General features: G+C 37.3%; 3 protein-coding genes across 3 annotated transcripts in view; 1 reads left to right on the top strand and 2 right to left on the bottom strand.

Moving 5' to 3' along the window:
• Positions 1 to 3,861: 3,861 nt before the first annotated feature.
• On the top strand, positions 3,862 to 6,228 carry lg4h1orf158 (linkage group 4 C1orf158 homolog). The gene is made up of 4 exons (XM_017408645.3): positions 3,862 to 4,130; positions 4,573 to 4,683; positions 5,045 to 5,219; positions 5,464 to 6,228. Exons 1-4 carry the CDS (start codon positions 4,020 to 4,022, stop codon positions 5,736 to 5,738), a joined length of 672 nt encoding a protein of 223 aa, XP_017264134.1. The 5' UTR covers positions 3,862 to 4,019; the 3' UTR covers positions 5,739 to 6,228.
• Positions 6,229 to 6,593: 365 nt separating this feature from the next.
• On the bottom strand, positions 6,594 to 9,961 carry klhdc7a (kelch domain containing 7A). The gene has a single exon (XM_017408655.3). It carries the CDS (start codon positions 9,747 to 9,749, stop codon positions 7,482 to 7,484), a length of 2,268 nt encoding a protein of 755 aa, XP_017264144.1. The 5' UTR covers positions 9,750 to 9,961; the 3' UTR covers positions 6,594 to 7,481.
• A 2,251-nt stretch (positions 9,962 to 12,212) lies between these two features.
• igsf21a (immunoglobin superfamily, member 21a) overlaps positions 12,213 to 23,224 on the bottom strand; it is a 159,356-nt gene continuing 148,344 nt past the window's right edge. The window contains exons 9-10 of the mRNA XM_017408972.3: positions 20,971 to 21,009; positions 12,213 to 13,525 (exon numbers count right to left, since the gene is read on the bottom strand). Of these exons, the coding sequence (XP_017264461.1) occupies positions 13,452 to 13,525; positions 20,971 to 21,009 (113 nt within the window). The 3' untranslated portion in view covers positions 12,213 to 13,451. The remainder of the gene's footprint in view (positions 13,526 to 20,970; positions 21,010 to 23,224) is intronic.

Raw genomic sequence — 23,224 nt, 5'->3', positions numbered from 1 at the left:
TTACTTGCTTTGAAACTGATTTCCTAAATGTGTTGAATTGTTTTTGTATGAAACGAAAAGTAAAATTAAAGTAAATGAAAAGTATTAACACTTACTCTGAAGGCAAGCAACAGTTGAGCCAACTCCTGTTTTTGCTGTGATAGTAAGCTAATTAAAACACAAGCAGTAAGTGATCATGTTATGCACTGAAAAATATACTTGCTGCAAAGTTGTTTTAGGTTGAGATATTGATTTCAAAAGTTACAGTAGCTTTATTTTACACTGAAGATTATTCCCTCTGTTGCAGCATGTAGTCAATGAGATGTTTGTTTATTTACTTTGTATTTTTCTTTGGTAAAATGAGCGCATCAACAAGCTGTGCATGTTATTTTGTGTTAACCTAAAGTGTTTTTTCTTTATTTTTGCCAATACTTGTTTTCACAGTTGGAAATTTGGAGAAAGTTTGCCAATAAAACCAGTAGTGCAAAAACTTTTTGAGTCTGCCTATTTTTTTACAGACAGTCAGACAGACAGACAGACAGACAGACAGACAGACAGACAGACAGACAGACAGACAGACAGACAGATAGATAGATAGATGCCATCTCAATCTTCAGTGTAGTTACAAATACATTTCTAGGCTTAGAAAACATAAACACTTAGTGAAGGTCTGTTTTACTGTAAAAAGGTCATGTCCTGTGGGGAACAGAAACACACAGTGAACATTTAAAAAAAATGTTTTTCAAAAACTTGCCTCGGTGGTCTTTAGGTGTGAAGGTCCATTATTCAAGCTTTTGGAACCAAACTTGTTACGGTTACAGTATTTTTGAAACAGGTTGTGTTTTTCTGAGTGTGCGAGTGCAATTTGGTATTTAGGTCAACTCACTCCCAGAATCCTGGCGGGATGACAAACACGAAACCACATGCGTATTTCCTAAAAAAAATCTATATGAATAACTGTGCTTCAGACAAAATTCCAGTTTGTGATGTTTGGCCCTGGCACTGTGATCTTTACTGGGAGTTGCTGAATGCTTTTTTTTCCAACAACTGGGACGGGTTTAAAGAGCAGGATCACAATGGTTGCTTTGTGCTGTGCTCAGCTACTTAGGGAAGACAGAGGGGCTCTCAAGGGCTGAAAAAAAAAAAAAAAGAAACAACTCTAAGACATTACAAATCCAGATGCGAGCTTTATATTGGAAATTTCTGGGATTTGTCAAAATGTGTAGCATTTATAACATATTGTCAGCTTTTTTAAATTTTAAATATAAGTGAGTGGATTTAAAAAGTACAATGCTGTATATAGTATGATAAGTGGATTTGGCCTTCTTGCAGAATGTATAAATTGATACAGAGTATATCTCAGAAAGTGCAGCTCATTTATTCTCATGCTATCACTGCCATCTACAGATTAGCAGTGAAAGTTCAGATGGTCTGGGTGTTTTCTATTAACCTTCACAGGGAGAATTTTTGTATATATATATTTTTTTTTCAATTGCACATTCAAAAATGTAAAAAGCCACTTTGCATCCGAAAAGCAAGTTTTAACACCAGACTGCTCTTTGGTACCAAGAAGATGAAAAACAACACAACTTTCTGAATATCTGTGAAATTGTTAAAACTGAAAGGCAGCATAATGTAATATATGAAAATGTATAAATAGTTTAAAAGTGATTTTGGTACATAAAAGCATTTTTTCCAATATTTAATTCTGCAGTTTTGGGGAGAAATGTGTTCGTTTCACTACATAGAAATCATAAATGTTGAGGAATGTAATTATTTTTCCTCATAACAGACAGCTAAAGATATCATGTGAAACCAAGGTCAGAATGCACTGCATGCAGATGTGGGAGGTGAAAGCAGGTAGATAAAACATTTTTCCTAATGACTTACCTTCAGCATAGCAGACCAGCTACACCATGGACATTGGCTCAACAATTTTAATAATTGGCTTTGCTGCGCTTGTTGCAGCCTTCTTCCTTCCAGTAATTGGACTTGTGTTCTCTGAGCTGATGAATTCAGACATTCCTTGTGGGGCTGCGAATAGTGGAAAGCTACACGGCTTGTTTGTCAGCATGGCAAGTGAGGTGAGTATCACTATGTGTGTAATTGTCAGTTCTTATGTTATCATGTTTCAGATTAGGGTATGATATTTGTATGTATATCAGAAAACAGTAATGCCTTTTGTAGAGACAAAAACAATCTGCTCAGCTATATTAGGCATTGTTTTTGCTGTCCTTCCTTTGTCCTTCAACAGCTGATAAAACAAAGATGAGAGACATTTTAGATAAGAAATCATTTCTTCCAAAGGTTCTGAGACACACAAAGTTTTGTGGCTCTGTTCTTTGATGTCGTCGCAGTAAATATGGTCTCTCAAAAAGAATAACCTTCACTTTCACTGTACCTGTCAAAACATTTATTTTGCCTTTTGTTTTGCTTCTTATTGTAAATCTGTTTTTTATTTTTCTTCCAGGGTCAAATTGTACATCATTAGGGCATCGGTCACCAGATCAGCTTTTGTTTATATGCTTTTTGGCTTATTTCCTGATTCACTAAAACAAGTATATCATAGTCTGTGAGTGAAGTTTTCTGGTTTTCTATTGTAAGTCTATAAACTCACCACTGTTTTTGACAGCTGGAGACGTGGTTTAGAGTCCTTTTAAAAGGTGGCAAATGAGTCAGTCTTTCCCAAATGCATCTGTGCTATCAACCCAAAATAGCTACAGTTTAACATATTGTCCTTCCTTATTTCCTTTACACCTCTTAGGTACCAATTAGCTCCTTATCACAGGTACCCTGCACAGCTGGATGGCTGACTCTCCAATGTGTCACTTCCTGCCTGTGGTTGAGACAGTTTAGAGTGAACCCTCACAAAGTGGTAGTTGGAAAAGGCAGCGCAGGGGGTAACCTGGCAGCAGTTCTGTGCCAAAGGCTGGCAAGGCGAGAAGGCAGACATCTGCCATTCCCCTGTGCTTAGGTCCTAATCTACCCAACTCTGCAGATGGCAGATTTCAACCTGCCCTCATACCAACAAAATCATGCTGTGCCCATATTGTTTCATGGCTGGACGGCATTCTATTTTCTACAGCACCTCGCTAGAGACTCGTCTGTGTGCCAAGAAGTGCTCAAAGGGAACCATGCCCCCACTGAGCTTAGGCCATGCAATGAAAAGTGGTTCTCCCCTTCCAACTTAGCCCCTGAATGACTCACACATGGTTTCAGTGAACATTCAACCTTGGAATATGATAAAGAGGTGTATCACACAATCAAAGCTGTTTTGAAACATGAGGTCACACATCTAGTGGCAGATGATGCTATCAGTACTAACCCACTCCTTTTTATGTTCCTCACCTGTGAATATGTTGTTGTGAGGAATGATTGGATTTCTAAAAAAAAAAAAACAACATTGCTGAATTTCAGAAAGAGATCACTTGGAAAAGTGCTAGGTGTTTTCAATTTTCTTTTAACTTTTTTTCTTTTAACATGGACTGTCTTACCTGTTCTGCAGTGCAGGTTGATACCATACAATTGAGTTTGTAAAAACACTGAAAATCTTAACTTGCTGCACAAAATCAGCATTTTTTTACTGTCCATTATTGTTTATTTTTTTAAATTAATCTTGACACTAATGCATTGTTTACTAAAGACACTCAAGACCAAATCTTGCCCATAAAATAATTAACAACACCTGTTCGATTCCAACAAACAGACTGAAGATACAAAGTCTGGATTCTAATTCTATTTTAGCACAACTTCAACAATTGTACAACCAAAGAAGTATGACTAAAAGGTAAATGTCAAACCCTAGTTGAAAAGTGAGTCATTTTTTTAAGATGTAAGACAGCTCCCATTTGCTTGCAGGATACTCGGCTTGCCTTTCCTTCAGTGTTTGCTGTATCCATGGCAACAAAGCTATACCCCCACCACCGCCACCACCACACGATCAGGTGAATCCTTCACCGTAGTATCTTTTTGATTACTTGTCCTTGCACAGAAGAGGTTTCAGATTTTCTTCACTGAGTGTATTTGACATCAGGTGAAAAATGAACCAAAACATTATTCATCAGGATAAATGGAACCAAACTGGATGGAGGATCGAGCAGCAATATGGAAACAAAGTGTTGTTGGGCAACTGGGCCGAAGATAGACTTCAAGTAGGCCTGTGGTTACTTATTGACCATTGTACTGTTATGTACTATAGAAATGTATTATAGCATTCTTGATGCAAATGTCAAGTTTCATTCAGTGTGGGAATAGAGACTATATTTGTTAATGCTGAATTTGAAACATTACATATAAGCATCTGTTTTTTTCAGGACCTCATTTGGTAGTCAGATCTTTAGCAAAGTTATTAGGCAGTCTCCTGATGGGACAGGGTAGAGCCAGAGACTAATAATTGCACTGATTAGAGTTTCTGCCTCAGGCTGCTAGTTCAGGATTTAGGAGGAGAAACGACTTAAGGAATACTACACAATAGTGTGGATCAATAGTTTAATGTGAGCTTTGTTGATCTTTGAGCTGGGCTCATTGCTCAAACCTCTATATACCCCTTTCCTCAGTCCTCTTTGCATTGTCTGTTTATTTCTTCTGACATAGTTCACTCGGGAGCCAAAGATAGCCAGCAGCACCAGTCATGTAGACTACCGGCCCCACTGGGACTTTAAGCCAGACATCTTGGAGAGAAGATCTGCCCTGCTGAGAGCTGAGGTCAGCCTTTAACTGCTCATTCAGAGCATTAACACCAATTGAATGCCTGTCACAACCCTGCGAGTCAGGGTTTTCCTCTCTAAATTGTGGACACTTCTGCATAATATTGATGGCTGAGATAAAGGGCTGTGATAAAACTCCTTATGAAAGCAAGTTTCTGGTAAGACTCAGCAGTCATGAAAAATCTGTAAAATCATCAGTCCTAAAAGGCACTTAAAGGCTAGTTAGAGCAATTTGCTTGTGACACACAGTGAGCCCCTTGAAGAGTATTGAAAAAGAATAGGTCTTGCCCTTTATATCTTAATCCAGTGAAGCCATTTGCATACAGGCTGTATTAAAATGTCTTTATATTGTTATCCAGGGACTTCCATACAAGATGCTGTTTGGTCATCATTGTCCACTACCCTCTCATTATTTGGCAACAGAGTATAAGCAAAGTTATGCAGAAAAACTTAAAAATAATTTGCCACCTGTGAGATCCTTGGATTCAAACAACTCTACGTGTGAGCCTGAGAAGTCTAACTGCCCAAATTTAGGTAAGATCACTGAAAATAGTACAAATGATACAGGCACTATATAACATAGGGAAGCATAATGCTGAGTATTCATTTCCAATAAAGTGCAAATCTGCTTAAATGTCTGAAAAATTAAAAGGACAACACACATTGTGCTAATGAACAACTGAAATCAAGAACTCACTACAACTTTTATTGTTCCAATTCATTCAGCAGTGTAATTACTGCCTTTAGATGACAGTTGACTTTTTTTTTATCTTTACAGCCCTTTCAACCAACTCAAGCACACTGAAGTATACAAACCACAGTTATGAAAAGCTGCAATCACAACTTCCAACACTGACTGTGTATCAGTCAACATATCAAAGGCATCCACTTGAAGCCTTCTGCAAGAATCGGTTTGCCAGAACATCACGGACTCTCTCCAGCTGTCTTTACGCAACTAATCACATCAACAAGGATCTGGACCTGAGACAGTGCTTTCTCCTAAAAGTCCCTGATCATTGTTTCAGTCAAGATATAATAACAAAACAGGCTTAAAAACAAACCTGTGACCATTAATTTATTTTACATGCAATTTGTAATTTAGAACACTTAATCAAAGTGGTGCTGCTTTTCTTGGTTCATTTTAATATTAGTTAGGAGAATGAAAAGTATTAACTAAACAGACCATGTCAAAATGATTAAAAATGAACAAAGTATTTAAAAAAGTAAAAAGAGAAAGCTGTAGATTTTATTTAAAAAGAAATACATAAAGGAAATAATAATTAAAAATAAACATTTTTAATGGTAGATCTGATCTGGGTATTTAGACAAAATGAAGCCCAAACGTAAACAAAAGGAGCCTCTCAGGAGACATGTTTAACACTCATTCTATTAGGTGTTTAATTACAAGGAATCAAAGGGTTTAATTAGAAGGAATCAAAGATTCTTATGTTTGATGGTCAACCATCTGTGTCTGCCTTGCCTTTTTCCACATCCCTGCTGCCTTCCTGTGCTGTTCTGTTTCACCCTCTGTTAGCCGATTAGTCCCTCCACTGTGCTGTTGCTTGTGTCACCAGACACTTACCTGTATGTGCTACAGTAAACCTTTAGAACATTTTCCCCAAAGCACAGTTGTGTTTGCCTTCTAGACCACATGATGGTGCTATAGCAGCATATCATTGTCTTTAGGTTGTCAGCTTTACTATGTATGGTTAGACACTTGATTAGAAAAAAACAAACAAGTAATTTGATAAAGGTATTTTTTACATGTTGTATCATTTAATCATTTAAAGTATTCAGTCATTCTCTTTTTTCTGTTACTTGTTGTAAGCCACACACACACACACATATATATATATATACTTAAAAAAACATTCATCTGTAATTGTGTGTTGATAAAAAAATAAATGATACAACTGAATTTTTCTTTAATGTTTACAAAACAGAAGACTACAAAGTACACATATTTGTTTGATGCAATGAACAATCAACTCAGTCATGATTAAAGCATTTGCATTTTTTCTATTGACTATTAAAGGATGACTAAAATGAGAAAAATAACAGCAAATCATTAGCTTTAAAAGTTTCAAACTTAGTAACAAATGCTTTGAGAACCTAACAATTTATATTGTATGGCATTCTCATTTACACCCTGTCATTGTTTAAAGAGCAAGTTTAGATAATGGCATTCTAACTAAGCTGCTGTGTAAGATATATTCGTGCCCTACACAAAAGAGTGCAATGATAGATTATTACTATATTGCTCAAGCACTAAAATATAAGATCTGAAAGAACTCATTTACTCTGAGATTATTTATGAATTATCTTTCGCAGTGAAGAGGTTAGACATCTGTGAAGACATAAACTACCACAATAGAAGTAAGGAGCGGCAAATCAAAGCAGCAAAGAATTAGCATGGCAGCAATTCCTGCATAAAGCCAAAGAAACAGAATTATGACTACTATTAACAGTCTAATACTTTATATCTACTGCCAAGGATGTCACATATAAAACACACAACTCTTTGTGTAATACCCAATCTACTAAAATAGCATTGTTTATAAAACTAGTGTGTTATGGCTTTGTGGAGAAGGTATGCTATTAACATCTCAAATAGACAGTGCAATGACTAAAGGTTTGCAATAACATTTGACATTAGACTGGGCTAAGCAAAAAGAAAAAAAAAGTCAAAATGGTAACATAATCTGTTATAAAGTGGAAGTAAATTATGTCCTTATAGGAATATTCAGTAACTACCCAGTCTTATCATTGAGTAAAAGCTGATTTTTTCCCCCTTTTTTACACACTTGTCTGTCGAGGATTTTTATCAGATAGAGAAAGGACAAAAGGAAAAAGTACGCCCTTGGCTGCAGAGAGGGCACTCAAATTCTCATCTGCAAAAACAGGTGAGATCTCATCGGCCTCAAACCTCATGGTGAAGTTCCGGCTGATGCAGTAAATCAAGTCATCCATCGGGACACACTGGAAGGCAGGGCAGTGGAGAATTTGTTTGGAGCTGCACTCATACCATAGTCGTGCGACTGTATGGTAGCGATATACACTGACACCCAGCAGAGGGTTAACATCAAACCGATAGAGAAATCTTCTCACAGCAACCATATCTGTGGTTCGGTCATTGCTGCCTACCATCAGACTTGGCCTCCAGGTGTTAGTTTTGGGGTTGTAGCGCAGTAGCATATATCTAAGAGTACCTCCAGAAACAAAAAGTTCTCCACTGCACACTGTGACATGATGTGCAACAGCAAATGTATCATTAGGCAGTGGAGCCACAAATGTCCATCTGTCCAGTCGTGGGTCGTAGCGCTCCACTGAAGAAAGGCACTCCCCTCCAATAGCATAGATGTATCCATCCAGTGCTGCCAGTTTGCAGCGAGGCCTGGCTTCATTCATGGGACTGATCTCTTTCCAAATGGATGTCAAAGGATTGTAGCAAAACACCCTCTTTGAGGGTGTCATTTTTCTGTCTTTGCCTTGGCAGCCTACTGCCACAAATAAGTAGTTATCCATTGTACACATGGCACAGGCTTTAGAGATGACTTCCTGTGGGATCAGGCAGAGAGTATGCCAGGAGTCTTTGTAGTCATCATAATAGTACATTGCACTGGACGTGTTCCTCTGTTCTGCATTTGCTCTCTGCCCCTCTGTGTTTCTCAACCAGTCTTGAGGGTCCATATCTGCAACTATGACAAATTGTCTTCCTCTCATTCTTTGCTTTCGAATTTGTTCTCGCTCATTAGCCATTAGCCTTCCATAAAGGTTGGGGTCCCGGAGCACTTGCAGGTAGTTGTCTGACATGACCCCTAGGGCTGCTTGCTGTACAGACATCTGGCTATTTTGCTTGGCTTGATAAAGTATCTCTAAACAGTTACCTAAATCAAGTTTACTTTTCAAAATTTCAACATCTGTACCAAGGAAAATTTCTCCTGGAAGGTGTAAAAACTGAGCCCCTGCTATGGTCTCTAGCTTCGTCTCCTCCTTCATTTTATGCTCTTTGCCATCTGTAGAGGTTTGTGGATAGATAGTCATGTCACTCATTGATGCTACAGAGTGAGTCATTGGAGATGAGGTTCTTGAAATTTGAGATGGGATAGAGAGCTCAGACTCTTCTGCTGCAGAAAGATAGCTTTCCTTGCGTAGGAGGGCAGGCCTTGCAGGGTGTCTCAGCCTGAGGCTTTCTTCCAAGAAAGCATCCTCAATTGCGCTTTGTTGAAAAACCAGATCCCGCATAACGATTGGGCTTACAGAGGAAGGAGATTCAGTGGGGCTGCTGTTATGGTTTCCAAACTCCTGCTTTGATTCAATGTCCCTCTCATATTGACCCATCAAAGTCTTTGAATCTGTAATTGAATGAGAAGAAGACTCAACATAGTAATCATAAATCTTTCCATGCACAATCTGGTCTTCTGATCCTTCCAGCACCAGTTCAGCATCTTCCACTTTTATTTCTGCCTTTGAGAGGAAGCTAGAGTAGACCCCCTGGTGCTCCAAGTCCTGTCTTAACTCCCTGCCCACACCAACACCACCCTCCAGCTTCTTCAAAAAGCACGGGGAACGGCGTCCTTTTGGAGAGGCCATCTTATTTTCTCTTGGATCATGAAGGCTCAAACCAGATCTAAGTGAAATATTACAGGTAGAATCCACTGGCTGATTCTGATGAAGTAGGATTTTCTCTCTCATGTATTTATCTTGATCACTACTGGACGTTCCACAAGTCTTCTCACTGCTTTTAGCTTGGCTTTGAAGAGCTTCTTCAATTATTTCATTGTTGCTATCAGATGCCAAGTCATCTGTGGTTGAGTCTTGGTTGTCCTCATTATCCTCGTCTTGTTCTTGTAATCTTTGATGCTGTAGTTTCTTCTTACAGTTCTGGCAAGCAGCATGTTGTATTTCTTTGCTGTCTTTGCCACAGGGTTGTGTTTCACTCACATTCCTGGAGCTGTAGAATCTGTAGACCCAAGAAATCAGCAGCACAGCAGCCACAGAAACGCTTAGTTTCAACAGCAGCTGCATGTCAAACTGGACTCCCAAAAGTTCTGCAATAGGCATAGCTGAAAAAGAAATGGCAGCAAAGGCTAGTTGACTGATCCTTTTAAATGATATTGTCAGTGCACCTCAGCTGACCGAACCTGTCTGGTTTTCATTGTAAGAGAGCTGCTCTGATCTGATGACTACACCTCTTTGCTCAAAGGATCAAGTGTAAAATGATAGCCCTAGCATTGCTATTTGCATCTTTGCTCTGCAGAGGCGGAGCACTTTTTCATGCATCACCTGTGGCAAGTCAGATGCTGCCCCAGTTACCATATGCAGGCAGTGTAAATACCAATAGATCAATATTGGCTTTACTGACTCACCCTCCTTTTTCCCTTGACTGTACAAGTACCATCCACTCACTCAGACCAATCATTTCTTTGACAAAGTCTAAGTTATTTTTATTTATGCTGGTGCAGCACCTTCTGCATAAAAAGGAGGTGGCTAAGTTTATATTTTGTTTTAATGTGAGTGTTGGAAAAATAACAAACATAATTATAGGTAACACTTCCCTAACATGATCTCACGGACATTCAGAGCTGCAGAAGTGTAGTTTGAATAAGGGGTGGAGTGTAAGCACAGGTGACATTTATCAAATACTTATTAACCAGGATACATCTATTTACATAGTCACGACACATATCAAAGGTCTTTGTCAGGGAAAATAAAAATGCTGAATATACTCTCTAAAAGGAAGCCTAAAGTTGCTGCCAGAAAGATAAGTGGCACTGGCAAAGTAATGCAAAATAAAAAAAAACAAAAAACTGTCAGATGACCATCAGAATGGCAACACAATGGAAAAAGTTTTTAACTGGAAAGCTGACAGTGTCATTCATTTCCACTACATGCAAACGTGTATTTCTCTTGTACTGGAAACCTGTCACTCGCCACTGTCGCCGCTGTCAAGCTGTCATCTGTGAAGCTGATAACATACAAGAGCAGGGCTACAGTCACAAACAAAACCGTGTTTATTTTAACAGCACTCTGCAGAGCAGGATAAAGATGTATGAGGTGGAGACTTGTTCAAAGGGTGTGTCAGGTGTCCGGTCTGATGTGGGTGGTTTTTGATCATGTGACACATTTGTCTTGTGACAACAAAAACGAAACCAGATTCTGCAAGGAAGACGGACTTCTGAATAATTAATATTTAGATCATGAAGATAGCTTCTTATGTTCATTATTGTTTCAAAACAATGACTGTCAGCTATGCACATGTAGAGACTTTTTACCTCTTTTTACTTGCTCAATTTATGATATTTAAGAAGGCCTCAGTTACATTTTTAATGACAGGTTTTCCTGCAGTAACTACATAGATTAGTAAGCAGACTAGACAAGTAAGCTGTGCCTAGCTGAACATAATAATTAAAGCTAAATGTGACACCATAATGGAGAAATCGTTTTTTATGTTTGTTTGTTGTTTTAAAAAACAAAATAGTAACTGATTGAACAGCAACAAGTTAAGACTAATTCAAAATGCAATCAATCTTTGAGGGGTAAAACTGAAGATATGTGACCAGACAAATAGTGTTTGTTTTGGGTTGAGAGAAAATATAATAAAACTACATGTTTAAAAGTGTTATTTTATTGCCTGTTGAATCTACCTTTTTTCTTGTTGAGATACACAAAGACTAACATAGTATAAACTTGTAGACAATTGTAATACAGCTCTCATATCCACTCACTCAAAGCTAGGATGCACTTCTCTTGGTAAGATGATCAAGTCATGTAATGGAATTTTGCATATTCTAATGCTTTGAAAGGTTGAGCTGATGTTCCACCCTTGTATGAGGAGTAAGATAAAATGTTAAGGAAATAGCAGAAAATTGCACAATGAATAAAATGACAATAACTGGGGTATAATGGTTTACAATGGATGAAAAAGTATATGTGCCTTTTCTTAACCTTTCTGAAACAAAACAAAACAAATAATTCTACATCAAAGTTCATGTGCATGCCTATTAACTGTGTTTGTGCTCATCTTCTAAAGATTTTAGTTTGACAAGAAGAGATGGTATCACAAATAGATGTCTTCATCTTTTTCATTCAGCTGTATTTAAAAAGCTTCCCTAGTGTCTCTCACATGGCTAAAACTTTAATTTCTATACAGTATATCCTCAGGATAGTTACAATTGCAATCCATATGACATTAAAAAAGCAGGATTATTACAACTTAAGCAACTCTTCACTGAAAGTGTATACACTGCAAACAAAGAACAACAATGTGAGATTGGAAAATTGAGGTCAGTTTTAAAATTATGTGAAAAAATGCCTAATTTGAACGTCAACAAGTCATTGATCAACTGCTTTCATAATTTTCCCTGATTTGTAAGGATTATTCAAAATCAAGACCATGGACAATTTTGGTAACCTTGAATGTGTGTGTAATATATTACTTATTATGCATACCCAGGGCTACATATCACAAGACTTATGAGTATGTCAAACACTGCTCAACACCACTACAAGTAAACTCAAGGCTTGTAAGTTTTATCATCTGTCCATTTTAATACAGGTGAAATGAAACAAATGCAACAACCCTGTTTACACAAGCTACCTCAGGTGATTTCCCCACTGGAATGGTTGCTAAAATGATCCTACTAGTACTGTTAATGTCTGAGGAAGAGAGTTATGCATTGTACACAATGTAGGTCACAGATAAATAGCTGGATACAGGCCAGTGACATAGAGTTGCAGTGCTGTCAGTTGCAACACATGAAAGGGAGAAAGAATCTTTAAACGTCACATGCACCACAACCCCAAAACAGCAGACACATGTTAGTTTCTTTTTTTTTTTACTCTGTCCTTGGAAAATTGCCATGTAGAAAAAAAAAGAATAATAACTTAAGCAATAAACAGAAAAGCTGTTTCTTTTCACTAGATCTCTGAAAACAGAGTTGCATGACGTACAAAGGTGGAGAAGCATAAACTCCAATGATTTCAGCAACCATCCCTCACTATAACCCATATATCCTTTTTAATTATTTTTCAATATTTACATTGTTGTACACAAAATACACTCAAAAATGAGATTTCTCCAGGTTTCTCAATGCATTTAAATCTTCTTGTACATTCCGAGCCATCAGAAAGAAAATTATAATATTATATATATATATAGTTAAAAAAGGTTCCCTTGGAGCATCTATAGATTTGTCCTCCAATGGTTTATCAGCTTGTTGCTAATCCGGTCCATCCCAGGACATGGAACAGATGGGAGTGGTTGATAAAGTGGTGCAGTCAAAGCCAGTTCCATATTTCACATTTCACTAAACATCAATAACATTATGACTCATTAAAAAAAAGTCTAAATGTTTTTTTTTTTCCTCTTTTCTGTTTCAAAACAACTGATTTTATTTATCAACAGGCAGATGTGGGACAAAAAAAAGGTCATAGGGCAAGACTATATAGGGGAAGGTTACAGTCATGTTCATCACATTGTTCTTTTTATATTATCTTGATTATATTTTGTTAAAAAAACAACCAAACAAACAAAATAAAAAACAAACAAACAAAAAAAAAAACATAACAGTGAAGTACCATCATGTGGTGTCACCGTTTTCTGTTTGAGTGACATATGGAGGATCTGTTGATGACTGGAGAAGGCTTTCAGGATTGTGGAAAGTTTTTGTACTATATGTGTGTATGTTTGTGTGCATACGCAGATGTTTTGTACTGTTGGGGCATAAATGTGTTTATATTTGTGAGTGTCTTGAATTTCAGGTTTCACGTCAGTTCCACTGTAACTGTGACAAGTGCAATCCACATCAGTCCAAACACGTCCATGGGGGAGGCTCTGTCTGTAACGAGCACAGAAAATGTCAATTAAACAAGATGCAATAAAAGTGACTTAGTGTGAAATAACCTAACATTTACTGTTTGTTACTTTTTCAAAATAAACCAAGTAGGATTCGTTTTATTTTGAAAAATTAAAAAACTGATGGAAGTGAATATAGTCATGAGGTTGTAGGCAATTTAAAAACATTTTTTAAAAGACTAGAACTCTGCTTCCAATCTTATTCAAACAGCAATCACTTAATAAAATCAGCTAAAAACCAAAAGAAAAATCTCAACCAAAAAACACGTGTCACAACAAATAACAAAAGTGGATTTGGATTGTTGAAATTGTTGCTCCATCCATCCATCCATCCATCCATCCATCCATCCATCCATCCATCCATCCATCCATCCATCCATCCATCCATCCATCCATCCATTAATTTTCTTCTGCTTATCCGGGGTCGGGTCCCGGGGGTAGCAACCTAAGCAGAAAGGCCCAGATTTCCCTCTCCCCAGCCACTTGGGTCAGCTCTTCTGGGGGAATCCTAAGGCATTCTCAGGCCAACTGAGAAACATAGTCCCTCCATTGTGTCCTGGGTCTTCCTCTAGGCCTCCTCCCATTAGGACGTGCCCGGAACACCTCACCAGGGAGGCGTCCATGGGGCCTCCTAAGCAGATACCTGAGCCACCTCAACTGGCTCCTCTTGATGTGGAGAAGCAGCGGTTCTACTCTGAGTCCCTCCCGGATGACCGAGCTTCTCACCCTATCTCTAAGGCAGAGCCCAGACACCCTGCGAAGCTTGTGACCACAGAAGAGGGTAGGAACGTAGATTGACCGGTAAATCGAGAGCTTCACCTATTGGCTCAGCTCACTTTTCACCATGACAGATCAGCACAACGCCTGCATCACTGCAGACGCTGCACCAATCCTCCTATCGAAGACACAAATCTACACTGCTCATTTTGAGAACAAACACAAACTTTTAAAGGAGACCAAACACAGCTGTCTTTAAAGATATATATATATGTGTGTGTGTGGGGGGGGGGATTTTTTGAAAATTATGAGCTTAGACAGATTGGTTATCCTTTTAAATTTATTATTTTAGTCTGTCAGATTGAATTAACCTATCATATTGTACATGCATGGGTGCCTGATTATGTCATAAAATGGGGAAGCAAAATTGGGGACATAGTGACACATTGGTGTAATGGAATCTGCAGTGTGCTTTCACATGAGAGACCTGAGTTTGAAAGCCTGTGACTCTTAATTTTTCTTTCTTTTTAAACTAACCATAGCTTAATCATTACATGAAATCGTTTTAGACATTTACAATTTTTTCCATTGTTTGGCTATATTTAGTCCATTTAGTTCCATAAATGTTTGTTTAATCCAGAACAGCTCACATTTGATCCATCTGTCTTCTTGGTCCAAAATATGAACATTTTGGTCTTATCCTTGAGGCTCAGTGTTGTTCCCTCAAAGTGGTTCAGGGCTCCCTGTTCCACTTCCTCCATGTAGAGGTTAGCCACAATCGGAGACACTGGAGATCCCATGGGACCACCATGAAAGGGACTAGTTCCCATTTCATTTTTATTTACTTATTTATTTTTACCAATTTGATGTCTTGCACTCCTAAATAGCAAAATATCACTCAAGGTTTTTACATTACGTTGATTTATAGTCAGAATAGGATACAGTACAGTTTTAATACTAAAAAAAATAAAAAATTCAGCTTTCTTTCTCATCTCCTCAGCTAAATGCTGTCTGACTACTGAGCCAATGGCCATTGGTATTTAGCTGAGTTGGACTGATCCAACTCAACACTAAAGAGGGGGTGGTGTAGAATGTATTTTGTTTGTTTGTTTGTAACTGCTGAAGTTAAATTAGAATCAATAAACAACACATGCATTTGTCTTATTGCTGGGAGTGTTTACATGTTCTTTAAGTCAAACAACATGAAGGAGCAAAAAGTCCCCACTTTAGAAAGTGGCGGAGCAGCTGCTCTACTTGCTTCATTGAACAGGCAATTCTGTGTCCGTGTAGTTAATGTGACCACAGCAGGTTTAACTGAGGCCAAGTTGAAAGTATAAATATATGTCACCAAATCTGATAATATGTTCCAGAACAGCACCAAGGTAATCATTACTATTTTATGAAGTTTTGACATTTATGGGGACTTTCTTTTGGATTTTTTTAAATTTTGATGTGACATATGGTACATATGTTATCAATATTACTCAGTTTTGTTGAGTGTATAAAGTTACATGTGTTAAACAAAAAAAATCAATCTATGGGTGTCAAGATATTTTTTAAAGCACTAAAGTAAGGGTGATTTATCAAACTGTTTGCTAGAACAACAACACCATCACAACCACAGTCAGGAGATGGGTATATTATGTTGCAGGAGCAATAAGCAGCATTAGGAGCAGGAACAATTGACAGTGACTCTCAGTGGGCTCTTTAAAATAACAGGCTATTCATCTCCAGTAAATCACAATTCAACCAAGGCTTAGTTTGGGTGCTGATTTGTGTGTTCTTGACTGCCCATTTCCAGTTCTTGGATGTGAGATCCACTGGAAATCAATGGTAGAAATTATGAAAGCACTGTGAGTATGAAATATTGGTGAGAAGTAAGCTTCTCCGTGCAAGGATTAGACTACCACAATCAGATAAAGGTGTTAAAAAGTCAGAAGAATAATTAAGTGACTGTGGCTTAGGTGGTAAAATGGTTGTCTTCCAATTGGAGGAAAAGTGGTTTGATACACAGTAATTTGAAGTGTCAGCATATCCCTAAGAAAGGCACTTAAACCCAATATGCTCATCAGCGTATTATTGTAGAGTCAAAGGCACTTCAAATGCAGAGTGAATATATAGTCAAATATGAATAATGGGAAGTTAGAAATGAGTGTTTTTTGTAAATGGGTAAGGCACAACATAAGTCTGGATCAGTTACTGTAATTTAAGACTCTAATTTTATATCATTACAATATTTACATTTTTTGATTGTTTGCTTGATTAAAAACACATAAACAACAAAAAAACGTCTTTTTTTCGTGCATTTGTTAACGGGTTTTCTAGTCTTTCTGACCCCTCAAAGTGCTTTTACTCTACAAGTCACATTCATCTTTTCACACACACACACACATGTACACAAACATAAACACCAATACACAATTTTGGGACAACTTGGGGATCAATATCTTTCCAAAGGATGCTTTTGCACATAATGGGGGAAGTCAGGATCAAACCACCCACTCTTCAATTAGCAGCAAACTACTCTTTATTTCTGAGCCACAGTTCTGATCATAATTTTGGAAGTATTATCTGCAAACCATTTTAACGCTTGTTAACCTAATAAAACATGTTTTCATTTCATTTTATGCCTATCACAACATCATCTGAAGAACAAATTGAACAAATAAATTCTTATTGCATTATTTTATTAACTTTATGTCATCTGTTCGCCATGACAGCAATAGAGCCCTTGAGTAACACATTTTTTGCAAAATATATCTGTGTAGATATATGTGAATTACAAGTAGTGATACATAGGAAATGTAGCTGCTCATTAGCATCTAACTAAAATTTTTATACTCACATCAAATGGAACAATATGAAGTGATTGCATTTTTTTCTTATTTTATCCCTGTACTTTTATTATAAAGCTCTAAAGGGAGAGATTAGGAAACATCAGCTTGATGGTAGTCTTTCTGTTCCTGAAACAGAGATAATGTAGGAGGGAAGTTGTTACTGGCTGTAGGTGTGTAAGTGTTGACATAAGAAACTGTTTATCCAGACTGTTCCAAGGCTGTGGTTGAAGCACATTCAGTCACCACATTAGGGTGTGGCCACACTTTACAATATGATCTGATATCAGTTAGATCTGTCAGATAAATGCAACTCAACACATCTGAACAATGTGCCCATTAGAAAATGCTAAATGAGTTAAGACACAAACTGCTGGATCGTGTTTGACTTGATAGTTTAAAATAATGAAGGTGCTAACATGAATTACAAATGTTAATTGTCAGTGGAGCTACATAATCTGGTTTTGTACACATTAGAGTGCACTCATTTTATTCAAGTCACAAAACATTGGACACAAACAACTGGATCTTCATGATAAGTATTTTCTCTCATTAGGTAATGGGTTCATTCAAGCATAAGATCATCATCTGAGGTCCCCTTCTCATCCACAGTCATAGACGCAAGTCCCCAAGCCATCTGTTTTCCTCAAGTTCTTGGCTCAGACCTCAGTGCATTTGTGCCAAACTGATTTTTCTTTGACAACTAGGACTGAATTCTGTGGAAAGATATTGAGGGATAACTTTATGTACTGGACCTAATGTTTTTCAAAGCAATTCTGTTGTTTTCTTCTTTCTTTTAGCTAAACAAAAAGACTCCAGACAAAATTTTAATTGCATGTTTGTAACTCTTTAAGTCTGATTTCCTCCGTTTGATCTATGCTAAAGGAGGATATAAAACTATTTTGGTTTTCACTGTTCAAAATGCAGATCATTTGATTATACCACTAACTCTTAGGGTGTTGCTTATAAAAGCAAATAAAAGCAAAGTTTATCACCTGAGACACCATTAGTAACAAGTTTCTTTATGATCACACATCTGTCTCAGCCATCAGGACACACTGCCCACATAAAAATGACAACTTTAAACCTCTGACACTCCCATTGGCCATTTTGATAGAAACAGTATTTTTTGACAGAAAACATGTCCTCACTTTCACTCATCTGATAAATTCAGTTCATTGCCATACAGTGCAGCTTGACAAGCTGTGTCAGAGACTGGAAAACTGACAAAGATGAATGAGTATAACCCCAATAGAAAGTGTAGGTACTTGTCTACCATGGCCTTGACAGTCCCATGGTTGGTGGTTCTAACCATCAATCAGACAGAGATTTGGATATTCAGCTGTTCAACTCAGGCACGTGTATGATAACCTCTTGGGTTCATGCTATATACCAGTATGAGCTGCATGCAAGGCATGTGTGTAAGCCCATTCTGACCTAATTCTGACACACCTGTTCCTGTGTTTAGCACATTATTTGCATTTGCAGATTTGCATGCTTAAGATATGATGTGCAAAGAAGGAAAATGGGCAAATCTAACAGCATACCAACTTCAAACAAAAAAGTTAGTTAGGGAAACCATAAAAGAACTGACAAGGTAATGTTTCTGATGTAAAAAAATACGGATAGTATAAAGCCTATATCAGATTACACCCCTGTATGACTAGACAGATAAGCTTAGAGACAGCTCTGCTTCCCATCTGTTTGGGAAACTGTTCTCACTGTAGGCTGGGACAAACTCAGGCATCACACACATGCACTAGGGATTATATAGTTGTAATTATAATATAAAAAATGAATTTCCTAGTCCATTAACAGCTCGTTACTTCAACAATAATAAATAATACTCACAATCCAGATGCTTTATAGTTTCTCCAGTGCTTCTAAATTGTTACAGAAGTTACAATTTCTACTTCGAGCATGTTACTAGACAATAAGGGATGCAAAATGCCAGTAACTAATGACTGCATTTTATAGAGATTCATGAAGGCAGCAGGCATAATGTATGACCTGTTTTCACAGCAGGGGATCAAACACTAGTGTTTTCTAAGGACCCCTGATGCAATAACTGTGATTATAATAGATGCTTCATGGTCATTATGAGTTATTCACTTATGAACAGATGACAGGTTGTTAGGTCTCAGGACTCAAAGTCCTGAGACACTAGATGAATGACCGTTTGGAATAATACAATAAAACAATAATATATTTCTTTTGTTTTATACTATCTTGTTTGTTTCATGTATTTATTTATTTTTTGTTGAACATTTGATTTCACTAGGCATTTGGTTTATTTAGAGTAAACTTTTATTTTCTTGTTTCATTACAGTGTTAGGGATTTTTTTTCATGGTTTAGGAAAGGGTCATAATTTGGTTGGGAGTGTTTTATAGTGTTAATCCACTGGATAATGATGTGGAGAAGCAATGTTTCATTAAATTTGATAAATATATTCAGAATTCAGCAATTAAAACTAATAGAATGAACAAAGATTGTATTTTACTATAACAGTTTTATCAAGCATTAAATATGGTAATCTAAAATAGTCTATCACAATTTCTACAGTAAAACTGCATTTTCACAAGATTTTAACTATTTACCTATTGTTAATCACAGTCTATAGTTACTCCAACTACACCGTATTATGTATACTAAAACATTCCAAGTATAAATACCATTTGTAACACAATTTTGATACACACTTTGCTTTTACATTTTAGTTAGGCTCAGAATAGTTTTGCATTATTTAATGCAGCTAACAGTGATTAAAAATCTGCATGTCCACCTGGGTGCCCCATGTCTATCACATCTTATGGGACCCAGAGTCAATAAGTACATTGCTTGTGACTACTGCAGAGTCATTTGATCAGCAAATGAATGCAGATTATAGCCTTTCTGGCTGAAGACAAAAGCCAGATGTGAGTGGGTTTTACAGTATGGCTGAGATGTGGGTGGAAATGGGCTTTACTAATCTAGATGAGCTATTAAGGAGTCTTTTGTTAAAGTTCACTCAGTTTTTCTTTCACTGTATCAGAGCACTGATACCCATCTCTACAGGGTCGCACTCTCATTTCCGTCTTGGTGAGTCGTGAACCACTTCATGCTTCAGAGGCCCATCTGTTAAGGCTCAGAACTCTGGTTATTTAACCAGAGCTGATTGTTTTTCACACTAAAGCATAATCTGCACACCTCTTATGGTCTGAGTGATGGAAAATCTGCATCAAATCAGATATTCTGATTTACATGAAAAAATAAAAAAATGTAAATAAAACATAAAATATGACAGTGTGGCAAAAATAAGTAAAAAAAATAGAAAAGAGAAATACAGCAGTGTCAAGAAGGGACAGACAACCAGAAATAGAACCGCAATGGTGGATCCAAAAGTAGTAAATTTCAAAGAGGACGAATGGAATAACAGACATAAAGATTTCAACGAAAAGTAAGAGAGAGAGAGACAGAGAAACTGGAGAGACGGAGAGGCTGTTGTCACATCTCTGTGGCTTCTCCTGACAATCCCTCACTTTACATATGATAATCTTAGAAGCCGCAAATGAGCCACCGCCACACACATATGAAACACCAATAATCTCACACTCAGCCCAAAGTGACATGCACACTTAGTCATGGGGAGAGGATTGTTGCTTCCTGCTTCTGAACATCATCAAAGATTAATCCTGTGTGAATAACTCACAAGGAGTTTATATGGGGCAAAACATCCAGGACTGAATAAAAAATGACATATTTCAATACAGTGATTATAGAAATCCTAGAGTCATAAAGTATTTGCTTTTTGATCAGAACTGGATTTTTGTTGTCAAGATCTATACATTCAAACAAGCACACCTTCAGTTTTGTCAGTTGAGTGACTGAAGTACTTACTGTTTGGATTCTGTGTGTTTTTCATCATGCTTGGATTTTCTGAAAAGAACAAAATAAAATGAAACAATCAAACACTGCAGTTGCTATAGACACAATAAATAATTCAGGTAAAATAAAAACATAATTAAAATCAGAACAAAAAAAACAATGGAAAATGCATTCCTTGACAGAGGTTGTTTCTATCTAACAAAGCTAGATTTCAAAGTTTTAGAAGTGCCAACTAAATGGCACATCCCTGATGAGAAAGACCTAGGCTAGCTAATGGACCTGGGAACACAAAGCACTGTAACAGAACAACCAGGACACTTTAAGCAGCAGAGAGGGAACTGAAGCTGGGGGCAGGCAGTAAGAGAAAGAGGTTTGGAGACTCTACTTTTAATAGGCTGCACCAATGTCTAACCTGCACAAAACACACTGACAGTGTATTTTCAATGTTCTCGCAGGGATAAAGTAATTGCAAAAGAGGGAGTAGGATGGTTTGCAGAGCATTAGCGATCACTCTTAAATTCCACTTTGTGAGCTATTTTTGGATGTTTAACTTTGTATTTAAGCAGGTGAAAGCTTTATGTATAGCAATGAGTGAAACTACTTTGGTCTCACTGCAACTACATAGCACAATAGCTCCTCAGTGAGACCTAGAAAAAATAATGGGTCCACTCTCGATCTGCATCCATGTATTTGCTTGCTCCTGCAAATTTGGTTAACTACACATATTTGCATCTGTATGTGTGTGTGTTTCTGCCTGCATGTTTGTCACAGCCAGACTGTACATTTGTGCCGACTCTCCTTACAGTTAACTAAGATGATACTATTACGTAGGATGGTTAAAGATTTTTCAAAATGTAAATGCAGCTTGTTAGTGGAGAATCTCTAAACCAAGCCACCATTAAAATCTATGGTTTCTGATGGTATATCTTGAACAATTGGCAAAGTGAGCAGGGGCCCCAAATATTTCCCAAATCCCCTGAGAGAGAAAGAAATGTCTCAATATAAGGCCACAAGGGATGTGCCAAGGTCACTTAATCACCATTTTCTTCCTCTAACCGTTAGGGGAAGCAATCTAGAATCAGCAGACAGACGGATGGGCCATGCTATGCACATAGACGATTACACCTGAAGATGCGTTGGCGAGTTAAATAGACTTTAGTCCTCTTTCTGGCAAAATGCCTTCCTAAAGTGGCTCTTTACCTTTAAAGTGGGTCCCTATTAGATCCACCCAGTCATTTGTGCATTTGTGACATACTTAACACTCTGTTCAAAGTAATGTTTCAGAAGGAGGTTGTAAAAATGGATGAATACATATTCTTGAGTTCAAAAGGTGTGCAGTATTCCATATACAAAGATTCCACAGGTTAAAATGCCTAGGTGTCTATATTATGTAATGGTACATCTCAATCTTAAAAATGTGACAAAAACAACAAATGTGTAACACTGATGGCTTTATTTGTGCATGCTCTGAGCTTTTAAACAGTTCTGACATGCGGCTTGTTAAAATGGCTTTATTTCAACTTGATAGAGCTGTTACTGATAGAGATGCAATGCTTGCATGGTCTTATGCATCAGATATGCAAGAAAAAACAACACTGTAGCACTGCTGAGGGATATTCATAGGCAATAATGACATGAAGGGAGAAGTACACAGTTCTTTTACAAGCTGTGTTGATGATGGATTTTAAAGCATATTTTGCAGTTGAAGCCTGGAGTAAAAACTAATACAAAATAAAATCCACTTCTTCACCACTCTAAGCTTTAGCTTTTATATTATAAGTCATTTAAATCAACAGAATTCAAGTCGGATGTGATTGCTATTGTGACTTTTGAGAAAAAGTGAGTCAGAGTCCAATATGTCAAAGTCAAGTCAGAGTTAAGTAAAGTAGAATCAAACTATAACATAAGTTACAAGACTGAAACTCTCTTTAAGAAGCTCCAGAAATGGCAGTTCCCCATTAGTCCTGGAGCCTCTAGAGCAGGGGGGTCAAACCCAGTGATGCAAGGGGGCCAAAAATGAAAATTTGGTCCTGGCCAAGGGCCGATCACGATCAATATTTATTAAAAATTACATAAATTAATTAGTTTTAGATGTATTATGTCAAATAATTCATACAGAAATATCAATGACCTTTTCCCAGTTACAGATTATACAGATTTTAGAGCAAACAGACTTTAATGAACACAGACAAATAGATCAAACTTCAAAAAGCTCATCATTAGCTGTCATTTCTTACGCCTCACTCAGCTTTTAAATGAATTTTTT

Source organism: Kryptolebias marmoratus, linkage group LG4 (genome assembly GCF_001649575.2).
Source record: "Kryptolebias marmoratus isolate JLee-2015 linkage group LG4, ASM164957v2, whole genome shotgun sequence".
In the NCBI taxonomy this organism is placed as follows: Eukaryota; Metazoa; Chordata; class Actinopteri; order Cyprinodontiformes; family Rivulidae; genus Kryptolebias; species Kryptolebias marmoratus.
Note: the sequence above shows the minus strand (reverse complement) of the source record. Positions and strands in the feature narration are given on the sequence as shown.

What these genes read in the sequence shown, in the direction of transcription:
- lg4h1orf158 (XM_017408645.3), top strand. Translation starts at nt 4,020, where the DNA reads ATGAACCAAAACATTATTCATCAGGATAAATGGAACCAAACTGGATGG. An exon ending in GGGCCGAAGATAGACTTCAA is followed by an intron (nt 4,131 to 4,572) that starts GTAGGCCTGTGG and finishes CTTCTGACATAG; the next exon opens with TTCACTCGGGAGCCAAAGAT. An exon ending in CTGCCCTGCTGAGAGCTGAG is followed by an intron (nt 4,684 to 5,044) that starts GTCAGCCTTTAA and finishes ATTGTTATCCAG; the next exon opens with GGACTTCCATACAAGATGCT.
- klhdc7a (XM_017408655.3), bottom strand. Translation starts at nt 9,749, where the DNA reads ATGCCTATTGCAGAACTTTTGGGAGTCCAGTTTGACATGCAGCTGCTG.